At 34.6% G+C, this 12280-nt stretch overlaps 1 protein-coding gene and 1 pseudogene across 1 annotated transcript in view; both read right to left on the reverse strand.

Annotated features, from left to right (window-relative positions):
• Nucleotides 1–3447: 3447 nt before the first annotated feature.
• On the reverse strand, nucleotides 3448–3687 carry LOC129511249 (reactive oxygen species modulator 1-like; annotated as a pseudogene).
• A 4381-nt stretch (nucleotides 3688–8068) lies between these two features.
• Nucleotides 8069–12280, reverse strand: part of WDPCP (WD repeat containing planar cell polarity effector) — a 346888-nt gene continuing 342676 nt past the window's right edge. The window contains exon 18 of the mRNA XM_055329451.1: nucleotides 8069–9145. Coding sequence (XP_055185426.1) covers nucleotides 9095–9145 — 51 coding nt within the window. The 3' untranslated portion in view covers nucleotides 8069–9094. The remainder of the gene's footprint in view (nucleotides 9146–12280) is intronic.

Below are 12280 nucleotides of genomic sequence, written 5' to 3' on the forward strand. Positions count from 1 at the left end.
CTTGTCTTGTTCCTGACCCTGGGGGACAGGTCTCACTTTTTCACCTTTGAGTATAATGTTGGCTGTGGGTTTTTCATATAAGGCCTTTATTCTATTAAGATATGTCCCCGCTAGACTTACTTTGCAGAGGGTTTTTTATCATGACTCGATGTTGTACTTTGTCACATGTATTTTCTGCATTTCTTGAAGTGATCATACAGTTTTTTTATCCTTACGTATTGATGTGATTTTTAAAATATATTGTTGGATTTGGTTTGCTGACATTTTGTTGAGGACTTTGCATCTATGTTCATGTTCTTTTTTTGTGTTATCTTTATCTGGTTTTGGTATCAGGGTAATGCTAGCCTCAGAGAATGAATTTGGAAGCTTTCTTCTTGTGTTTTTTAGAATAGTTTAAGAAAAATGGCTATTAACTCTACTTTAAATGTTTGGGAGAGTTTGCCTATAAAGCTCTCTGGTCCTGGACTTGTGGTTTTTGGGAGTTTTTTGATTACTGATTCATTTCCATTGCTATGATTGGTATGTTCGAACTTTCTCTTTCTTCCATCTTTAGTTTTGGTAGATTATATGTTCCTAGGAATTTATCTATTTCTTCAAACTTGTCTAATTTTTTGACATTCAGGTTTTCATAATATTGTTACAATTTTATTTCTGTAGTGTTGGTCATTATTCCTCCTCTTTCATTAGTGATTTTGTTTATTTGGGTCCTCTTTTTTTTAAAATCAGTATCGCTAGAACATTATTAATTCTCTTGTTCTTTTCAAAGAATGAGCTCTTGGTTTCACTAATCTGTTGTATTATATTTTAGTCTCTATTTCATATATTTCTGCTCTAATCTCTATTATTTTCTTCTTTTTACTCACTGTAGGCTTTGTTTGTTCTTTTTCTAGTTCCTCTGGGTATAAAGTTAGATTGTTTGCTACAGATTATTCTTGTTTCTTGAGCGAGGCCTGTATCATTATAAACTGTCCTTTTAGAACTCCTTTTGCCACCTCCCAAAGATTTTGAACTGTTACATTTCCAATTTCATTCATTTCTAGGTGTTTTTGGATTTCATACTTGACTATTTCATTGACCCATTGGTGGTTTATTAGTATGTTGTTTAGCCTTCACATGTTTTTTTCCCTGAGTTTTTTTTTCTTGTGATTAATTTCTTGATTCATAGCATTGAATGGTTGAAAAAAGATGCTTGATATGATTTTAGTCTTCTTAAATTTATTGAGACTTGTTTTGTGATCTAACATGATCTATCTTGGAAAATGTTTCATGTCCCCTTGAAAAGAATGTTTTTCTACTGTTTTTGCTGGAATATTCTGTATGTACCCATTAAGTCCACCTAGTTGAACCTGTTGTTCAGAGCCACTGCTTTCTTACTCATTTTCTGTTTGGATAATCTATTGATGTAAGTGGGGTGTTAAAGTCCCCTACTATTATTATATTACTGTCAATTTCTCTTTTTATTTCTGTTAATATTTGCTTTATATATTTAGGGCCTATGTTGGATTCATAGATATTTGCAATTGTTTGATCCCTTTGTTGGATTGATCCCTTTATCATTATGTAATGCCCTTCTTTGTCTCTTATTACATTGTTTTAAAGTCTCTTTTGTCTGATAAAAGTATTATTTTTTTTTCCTTTCCATTTGCATGATGTATCCCTTTGGTTTCAGGTTGTATGTATCTTTAAATCTAAAATGAGTCCCTTGGGTGCCTGGCTGTCTCAGCTGATTAAACATTGAGCTCAGGTCTGAATCTCAGGATGGTGAGTTGGTGAGTTCAAGCACAACACAGGGCTCCATGCTGGGCATGAAGCTTACTAATAAATGAATAAATGAATAAATAAATAGTTTTTTAATTTAAAATTATTTATTTTTTATTTTTATTACTTTTAAAAGATTTTATTTATTTATTCGTGATAGACAGAGAGAGAGAGGCAGAGACACAGGCAGAGGGAGTAGTAGGCTCTCTGCAGGGAGCCCAGTGTGGGACTTGATCCCAGGACCCTGGGACCACGCCCTGAGCCAAAGGCAGATGTTCAACCACTGAGCCATCCAGGCATCTCTAGAGTGAGTTTCTTATAGACAGTGTATAGATTGGTCTTTCTTTTTAAATCTGTTCAGTCACTTCACTTTTTTTGATTGGACACTTTAGTCCATTTACATTTTAAAATGATTATTGATAAATATGAACTTATTGCTGTTTTGTTAAATGTGTTGTGGTTGTTTTTGTAGTTCTCTGTTCATTCTCCTCTTGTTCTCTTTCCTGTGGTTTGATGGCTATAGTGTCATGCTTGGCTTTCTTTCTCTTTATTTTCTTGTATACCTATTACAGATTTTTAGTCATGGTTACCATGATGTTCATTTCATATATAACCTCTTATCTATATAGTAGTCCATCTTAAGCCGATGGTTACCTGTGTTTGAACACAACCTAAAAGCATTACATTTTTACTCCCCGCCTTCATGTTTTAAGTGTATGATGTCAAATTTACATCTTTTTATTTTGCATGTCTCAACTGATTTTTGTAGACATAGTTGATTTTACTACCTTTGCCGTTGAACCTTTGTAAGTAGCATTATAAGTGATTGCTATCTTTACTATATATTTGCTTTTACTAGTGAGATATTTTTTTTCTTCCATAATGTTCTGTTAGTTATGACCTTCCCTTTTCTACTTAATTTCTTTAACATTTCTTGTACGGCCAGTTTAGTGGTAATTTAACTTTTGTTTGCCTGGAAAATGTTACATTGTTCCTTCAATTCTCAATGATAAACTTGCCAGGTGGAATGTTCTTGGTTGTACACTTTTTTCCTTTCAGCACTTTGAATATATCATGCCACTCTTCTCTGTCCTGCAGTTTCTGCTAAGAAATCAGCCAATAGTCTGATGAGGTATTCCTTGTACGTAATAGCTTTTCTCTCACTTCTTTTAGATTCTCTCCTTTTCTTAATTTTTGCTGTGTAATTATTATGTGCTTTAGTGTGGACCTTCTTGGTTCATCTTGTTTAAGTTTCTGTGTTTCCTGGATCTAGATGTTTGTTCCCTTCCCCAGGTTAGGGAAGTTTTCATCTATTATTTCTTCAAATAAGTTTTCTACATCTTTTCCTCTTTCTGTCCCTCTGGGATCACTATAATGTGAATGTTAGTATGTGTAATGTTGTTCCAGAGGTCTCTTAACCTGTATTCATTTAAAAAATTCTATTATCTTTTTGTTGTTCATCTTGGATGGTTTTCTCTTTCAGATTGCTGCTCTGTTCTTATGGATCCTCAATATGTTTTCAGTTCCCTCTAGGGTATTTTTCATTTCAGTTACTGTATTTTTCAGCCCTTACTGCTTTTTTTTTCTTTTTCTTTTTTTTTTTTTTTTACCCCAAGAATTTTGTTTTATTATAGTACATGAGCTGGACTGATGGGAAGGGGGTAGGTGTATGGGCAACCACTGCCTAGATTAGCATCGGATGCCCATCCCGATGGCTATGAATGTGCCAAATGTGCTGCCGCTCTGCATCATGGTTTTCCCGATGCCGCCCATCAGCTCCCAACCACACATTCCAATCCTGAGACAGCAGAAGGTGCCAAAGAGTGCCCTGGCCACCGTGCCCACTGCGCAACCCATCACAAAGCCCATCTTCATGCTGTCAAAGCAGCTCGGCTAGGACTGTCCATAGGGCCCCACAGCCACCAGCATCTCGTTTGTGGCTTTGGTCACTCAGTTCTCCCTTACTGTTTATCTTATATTTTATATCTTTGTTGATGTTGTCACTGAATTCATCCACTCCTCTCAAATCTGGTAAGCATCTTTACAAACACTACTTCAAACTCTTTATCAGTAGAATGCTTACCTACGTTTTGTTCAGTTCTTTTACTGTTTTGTCCTATTCTATTGTTTAGACTATTCTTCTGTCTTTGATTATCTGTGTTTGTTTCTGTGTATTATGTAGATTAGCTATGTCTCTTGGCCTTGAAAATAGTGACCTCATGTACAGGGTGTCCGGGGGACCCAGATATGCAATCCACTGCACCAGAACCAGGTGCTTCAGGAGTGTCTCCTTTGTGAGCCACATGCATCCTCCTGTTATGACTGGCCCACAAGTATTGTGGGCTTTCTGATGGCAGGGGCTGGGAGAGGGGGACTGGCTCCCAGTTTGGCTGACTGCAATGATTGGGTGTGACTATTGCCAGCATACTGGTGAGCAGGGCTGTTCCCTGGCACAGATGGTGGAGAGGCCTGGCTGCTGCCGCTGAGGGGGTACTGGTTGGTGGGATTAGCCTCTGGCATAGCTGGCTGACAGTCTCTGCTATAACTGTTGTAGACTTGCTGGCCAATGGTGCTGGCCCTCCATACTGGGGCAGGAGACATTTTGGAGGGATGCCTGTTGGGGTGGGCAGGTAAGATGGGGTGGGTCTTGTGGGGGAATGTTGGAGCTAGGTAAGCAGTGCTAGCAAGTTAGATAGAGATTGTCAGTACTGTCTCTCACTAGTGTTGGGCTAGCTAGGATGGAAAGGAGCAATAATAATGATGTTCACTAGCAATTCCATTCCTAAGCAAGTTCTTATTAATCCCTGCCCCTCCAGCATGTGCCCTAAAATTAGTCAACAAATTTCCTCAACAAATTTCATGTAGAACCCAGGTGCTTTTCAAATTCCTGTCTCTGTACTGGGTGTTAGCATGAATGCTACAGTTGCTGGTTCTTTAAGAGTGGAATCTTAGTTCTGTAGCCCTTGGGTCTCCTGGAGTCAAGCTTTCTGCTAATTTTCAAAGCCCCTGAAGTTAAGCCCAGCTCATTTTCAAAGTCAGACATTAGGGGGGCTTGTCCTACCAGCACAGATGCCCAGGGTAGGAAATAACTAATGTGGAGCTTGGTCCCCTTGCTCTACACTTTTGATATCCTACTTGCTTAGGGAGGAGCTCTACACTTATGGTATCCTACTTGCTTGTGGGTCACTGCACCAGGGTTTTAATTACTAGCCATGTCTCTATCCCTTCTACCTTTCTTGATGTGGCTTCCTCCCTCCCCTTATCTTTAGCTGTGGAAGAGCTAGTCTGTTAGTCTTTAGGTAATTTTTAGAGTGAGTTACAGAATATGTAGTTGCAAACTTTGTGTTCATGGAAGGAGGTGATTTCAGAATTCTATTTCACTATCTTCCCAAACTCTCCAAAATGTGAGATTTTTAAGAATTGTGTTTCAATCCCCATGACTTTTTAAAAAAGCAAATTGGTGTTACTTAACTAGGCTTATACTTCTAAGTTACTAAAATTTAGAAAAATTTTGGTACTTCTGAAATTTTGCTCTTTTTTGGAATTATTTTAAGGAGACAACCAATCTCAGTGTACTTCTTTTAGAACCTTCAAGGTCATATAATAAGATAAAACTCTGTGTTACATATATGTATATTTAAAATAGATTCCATGCTAAGCTCACACTCCTGAGATCAAGACCTGAGCTGAGATCAAGAGTTGGACATTTAATGGACTGAGCCACCCAGGTGCCTCATATGTGCTTATTTAAAAAATTGTGATAAAATACACATAAACATAAAATTTATCATTGTAACCAGTTTGAAGTGTACAGTTTGGTAGTATTAAGTATATTCACGTTGTTGTGTTACCAATCTTCAAAACTTTTTTTATCTCGAAACCGAAACTCCATACCTGCTAAAACAGTTCTTGGTTTCCCTACCTCCCAGCCCCTGGCAACCACAGTCTATTTTCTGCTTCTGTGAATCTGACTACTCCAGATACCTCATATAAGTAGACTCACACAGCATTTCACTGGCTTATTTCACTCAGCATAATGTCTTCAAGGTTCATCCATGTTGTGGCATGTGTCAACATTAAGACTGAACATGCTACCATATATATACACCACATTTTGTTCATTTATTCATAGTTTATTTGATACCTTGGTTATTTCCATCTTTTGGCTATTGTGAATAATTCTGCTTTGAACAGGGGTGTACAAATATTTGAATCTCTGCTTTATATTCTTTTGGGTATATGCCAGATGTGGAATTGCTGGATGGCAATATTATTTTTAATTTTTTGAGGAACCATTGTATGTTTTCCAAAGTAGCTGCACCATTTTATATTACAATCAAGAATTCACAGGGATTCCAGTTTTTTCTATCCTTGCTGACACTTGTTCTTTTTTTTTAACAATAGTCATTCTAATGTGGTGAAATAGTATCTCATTCTAGTTTTGATTTGCACTTCTCTAATAATTAATGATGTTGAATATCTTTTCATGTGATTATTGGCCATTTACTAACATTTAGAGAAATGTCTATTCAAGTTCTTTGCCCATTTTTTAATAGGGTTTTTTTTTTTTTATTGCTGTTGTAGAAGTTCTTACCAGCTACATGATTGGCAAATATTTTCTCCTATTGCATAGGTTACTTTCTTACTCTGTTGATAGTATCTTTTGAGTTCCAAAGTTTTAAATATTAATGTTGTTCTATTTAATTTATTCTTACTTTTGTTGTCTGGATTTTTGGTGTCATATCCAAGAAATCATGGCCAAATCCAGCCTAATGAACTTTTCCCCCATGTTTCCTTCTAAGAGTTATGTTAAGACTGAATTTATATAATGTTTAGGTCTTCGATCCATTTTGAGTTGGTTTTTTTGTCTGGTGCAAGATAAAGATTCAACTTCATTGTTTGGCAAGCGGATATCCAGTTTTCCCAGCACCATTTGTTAAAGACTGTTCTTTGAATAGTCATGGTATTCTTATGGAAAATCATTTGATTATATATGTAAGGGTATATTTCTGGGCTTACCATTCCATTGATCTGTGTGTCTATCTTTATATTTTTTAAATAATATAATTAATATAGTTTTAGAATATAATATTACTTGCAAATTTAATAATTCTTATGTTTACTATTATATAGATAGTAAGAAAAAGGAAAATATTAGTTTGGATTATTTGGCTTTTTAATGAACCAAAACCATTAAAAGATAGTTATTGCAAATGCAGTTTATTTTAGTAAAAGGCACAGTGTCATAGGCAATATGAATTATTGTGGAAATTACTTGAGATCTGAGAATTTTGAAGAATAGTCAAAAAAGCTCACAGATTTATTCCTGAAGGAGAAACTGAACCTCCCAGTGCACAGGTGCTACCTAGCTGTTCTTGTCTATGCCAGTGTTCTCACTTTAGAACTGTAGTGGTAGCTCATTCGTAGTCTTTTCAGTTTGTTGCTGAGCAGGAATATTAATGTATTGGAATAATTAATTAGCAAACTTCCCAGGTTCACAGTGTTTGGAAAACACAACATTTTATAGATGGATGTAGTCAAGTATCTCTTGTATAATATAGTCTTACTACCATCTACACTTGGTTTTCTATATATTTGAGGTAATATTTCCAGAGGCATGTGAAGTGGGGAAAATGGGTAATTTATCTAAGAATTAAACTTATTTAGTTTTCATTTAGGTAACTGGCAAACTTACTATCATTATCATTATTTAGGACAAAATAGTTTTATTTATATGTATATTTCATCTTGCTGCCTCATTTAAATTTTTAATTTTTTTGCATAGACTATATCTATTTAGCATAGACTGTGTCTACTCACATAAGACCTAGAAATAAAACTGAACTTTTCTACCAGTCTCTCACGTCGTTGTGGAAGATAGTGGTGAAATGAATAAAAGGATATGGTAGGATCAGGAAATATGGTTTGTATTTTTGGTTAATGACTATTTACTAGAAAATCTGGAGAAAATGTTGAAATCTTGACAGAACCATATCTTTCTCAATACAATTTTTTCTTTAAAAACATTGGTTAACTTTTGATTACTGTGATAAAGGACAGGAATAGTAAAATGAAAAATTTGCTGGTAACTCTACATCTCTTTTTAGTATGGCTCAGATACTATGTATTACTACATCTTTTCCAGAGCAGTAGCAAACTGAAAAATCTAATTTGAGTTTTACTTCCTTTCTTCGTCATACCGTCTGGTAGAGGTACAGATGAATAGGAAGCAGAGAGAAAAATCTGAAGTATAAAAGCCTTCAATCTAATTAACTTTTAACTATAATGTTTAAATATATAATTTACCTCATATATGACATTTGAAAAAGATGTTGATTATTATAGACATTTAATGTTGTAAAATACATGTTATCTGCTAATGAATGGGTGTCAAGAACTGTGAAGGGTTTGAGAGTTTTACTGTACTTGTAAGCTAACAAGTTACGAAGTTAACAGTTTCATGCTGGTAGGAGACATGAGACTCCAGAATCAGAAACAAAAGACAGTTTATTACTCATAGTAATAACAGCTGGAGTGTCAATTTTTGGTGAGGGGCATTGATTTCTAAGCACATTCCCACGGGGTGATACAAAGAGGGTCTGATGATACCTGCACACTCAGTGGGCTATGTAAAAGATAGGAACTCTGAGCTCAGGATGCTTTAAATCTTTTCAAGTGGGTGGGAAGTCTGACTGGCTTGGTCAGTGGAGCATGCAACTCTTGATTTTGGGGTAGTAAGTTTGAGCCCCACATTGGACATAGAGATTACTTACCAATAAAATCTTAACAAAAAAAGAAAACAAAGCTTTTCAATTGGCAGTAAGCATGCCTGACTTGTGCTTCAGAGGGAGATGGTATCTGGCTCCAAGAGACATTGTTTGCCTCATGGCAAAAATTCAAGAGACCCATAGAAAATTATCTCCCAACAATGGGTCTGAGTGGAAATTTTTGCTTAATAATTATCTTATTCATAATGCAAATTAATAATGTAAATAAGATCACAAGAAATGTTTAAAATACTTGAGAGAACCAAGTTTAAATACTTTAGTTTTTAAGCACTTAATAATGTACAATTTAAGAAACTTCCAAAATTTTACATTATTGAAAATAAATTAAGGACTTTTACTTAGGATCACTGCTGTTACACTACATGTTTTTGAAAGTAATAAAAGTTTACTGTGGGAATACTTTGAGTTTAAAACTCTTAAATAACTCATACTGTCTTTCCTCTTTTTAATCTGTATAGGGAGATTTTAATCTGTATCATGCCATGAAAAAGTTTAGATGTGAAAAATAGAGGTTTTTTTTTTTAAGTAAAAAGAAAGTTTCTTATTGTTTACACCAAGCCAAAGTGAACCATTCTGAGAGAACCACCATCTCCAATTTCCTGAAAGTAAACAAATAAAAACAATTAAAATCATTTTGAAGTAGAGAACAAACAATAATTAACTATCTTTAATATTTTAATATCATAAAATATTGAAACAAAATAAAATAGTTTAAAATGCACTCAAATATATTGAAACAAATAGTTTAAAATGCACTCAAATATATGTCCATAAGAACTGTGTATTTATCTTACTGTTAAAATATTGATACAGTGCTAATAAAATTCAGCAAAGACAAATAACATATGAAGCATAAAAGGCAAAGAAGGGAAGGGTAGGATGTTAATTGAAATTTGGGAGTACGTGAAGGCTCCTGCAATGAAAAGTTGCAAAATGTGGATCGTCATTTGTGGTTCTATTACCTATTTGATTTTATAATACTGTCTGTTCTCAAAAGTCTGATGTAGCATGTATTTCTTCATTTTGGTGTTTTACTGAGTATTTTTAAGTGGCTCTTGAGGTATGTTTCATAGAAAAGATCATGGTTTTCTAAGCCCTTCATAAAATTTTATGAAGTTCCAAAGATATGTAAAGACTTCATTCATTTCTCATTTTTTACTTTGTTTCACCCTCTTGCCTCCAACCCCATTAAGAATAGATAATTTAATGATAGGATTCTGAAAGCTGGAAGATGTTTAAACATAACACCAGAGGTGAATGATATTATTTGAAAAACAGTATAGTGGGGACATTTTTGAAAGTTTGGAGATAATCTACTTAGAGTTAGAAGGTAAAGGAGATTGTGGTTAGTACTTAAACTAACATAATTGGAGTCATTTATGTAAAAAGTGTAAAGTTATTCCTTATTTATATTTGAAAGTTCCTTTTAGTAAGAGGAGCTTTTCAGAAATTTGTCATTTCTAGAAGAAAATAGGTATGGGGTTGGCAAGTAAGGGAAGCATGTATGTATGCATGTGTCTGTCGATTCTGATGTACACAAAATTAAAAAAAAAAATAAAACCTAACCTGGAAAAACAGGTAACAAGAGAATGAGTAATTTAATATTGCCTGAGGCTTGTGTGTGTGTGCTGGCAAGTTCAAGGGTTTTAGGTAGCTTTGAATTTTAAACAAAAAAACGTTGAAAGCACCAGCATTTTAAAAAACATAAGTTCCAATTCTTGGCTTATAAACTACTGTATCAAAAGTCTATATCCTACATCAGTAGAATGGTCATCAAAATACCTGGATTTAGCTTTTGGTCTTGTTCACTAATTGGCAGAGATCCTAGGTAAATTACTTCATTTTCCTAATATCCAGTTATAATTGTTGCTGGAAGGCCAGATTTTGCATACTTGAAGTATCTGGTTCAGCCATATTCTTTATGTATATATAGCATCTTATGTTAAGAATTACATTTTAAAAAGTAGGAATCTCAGAATTAACTTCTCAAGAATCTCCCAGGACTTAAAAAAATCTTTTCCTTTGAAGGGGTTTCCTTAAAAAAATCATCCTATTTTTAAAAGACTTACTTCAGGGCATTTCCAGGATTTCCAAGATAATGTGTTCCATGCTAAATAACATTGACTTGTACTTATTTAACTTAGAGGAATATTTTGATGATTAATGAAATAATGTATTTTTGTATACTCAGTTATTTAATTAGTATTTAAAATAAAGTATATTCATTAAATAGAATTTGGAACACAGAAAAGTAAAAATTTACCCTTATTCCCACCAATCACATAAAACTGTGGTTTAACATGTGTTTGCTTCCAGTTTTTTTTCCCCAAATTTTGTTTTTTTAAACGTTAGCTGAAATCATATTTTTATGTACATACATATATATGTACACAATTCTATATATTTTAGAGGGTTTTGCTCACTTTGAACACTTTTTTCAATGTTTCCACCGTCTTTGTTTTTAATGGTTAAATGTTTTAATCCATTAGATACTATAGCTTTACTAAACTGTTCCTTATTTTTTGGTTAAATTTATGTTGTTCCCAATTTCCTCTTTTTTTTTTTTTTTTTAATAAACAACTCAGTGGTAGACATGACTTTTTTTGTGGTAGACATTATTTGGCATGAAATTTTTTCTTTCTGTGTTTAGGATTATTTCCTTGGATAGAGTTGCAGAAATAGAATTATTGGAACAAAGCTTTGAACTTTTAGGCCTCTAGATAAACACTGTAGAAGTGGAAGCTTTGCTTTGTTTCTTTCCTAGTTTGAGAGGAGGTGATTTTGTTTGGTAATAGGAAATACCATTTCAATGGAGGATGATCTTCATCTTATTATGCGGAAATTGTGCTCACCCTTGACTGAATGGCTACATGTTAATTCCCGTAATAACTTACCGCAATGCAAGGGTTTTCCCCAGACCCTCATTTGATTTCAACATATAGTTGTGTGCATTTTTCTAAGTCACACCCTATTGCTGTTACCTAATCCTAAGTGATCACAGGCCACTGTTTTTAAATGTACATAGACTTCCATAAGCAAATTCTGTAAACAAGTGAAGCTTTGCTTTGATACAAACTGGATTTTTAGCCTGTTCCTCACTTAATTAATATAGACCTTCTTTTAAATACTAAGTGATCATCTCATTATTTTATTTTATTATTTTATTTTATTTTTATTTTTTAAAGATTTTATTTATTTATTCATGAGAATACACAGAGAGGAGAGAGAGGGGCAGAGACACAGGCAGAGGGAGAAGCAGGCTCCATGCAGGGAGCCTGACGCGGGACTGGATCCTGGGTCTCCAGGATCACGCCCTGGGCTGAAGGCGGCGCTAAACCGCTGAGCCACCCCGGCTGCCCCTCATCTCATTATTTTACATTAGGTTTCCCCTCATGGTCTCTTTCAACATTTCTGATTTGGTTCAACAGTAATTAAATCCCAGAAGTATACTATTTTAGAGACAGAAGAAAGTTTCCTAATTTGCAGTCCTTTCATTTTACAGATAAGGAAACCAAGGCTCATGTATGTTATGTGTTTTATCCAGAATTACTCAGTTAGTGGAAGAACTGAGATTAGAATTTAGTTTTTATTTCTCTGTGAAGTGCTTTTTTTCCACTACAGATTTTTTTTTTTTTAAATTTTTTATTTATTTATGATAGTCACAGAGAGAGAGAGAGAGGCAGAGGGAGAAGCAGGCTCCATGCACCGGGAGCCTGACGTGGGATTCGATCCCG

The sequence above is a fragment of the Nyctereutes procyonoides genome, unplaced genomic scaffold (assembly GCF_905146905.1).
Source record: "Nyctereutes procyonoides isolate TBG_1078 unplaced genomic scaffold, NYPRO_anot_genome, whole genome shotgun sequence".
Lineage (NCBI taxonomy): Eukaryota > Metazoa > Chordata > Mammalia > Carnivora > Canidae > Nyctereutes > Nyctereutes procyonoides.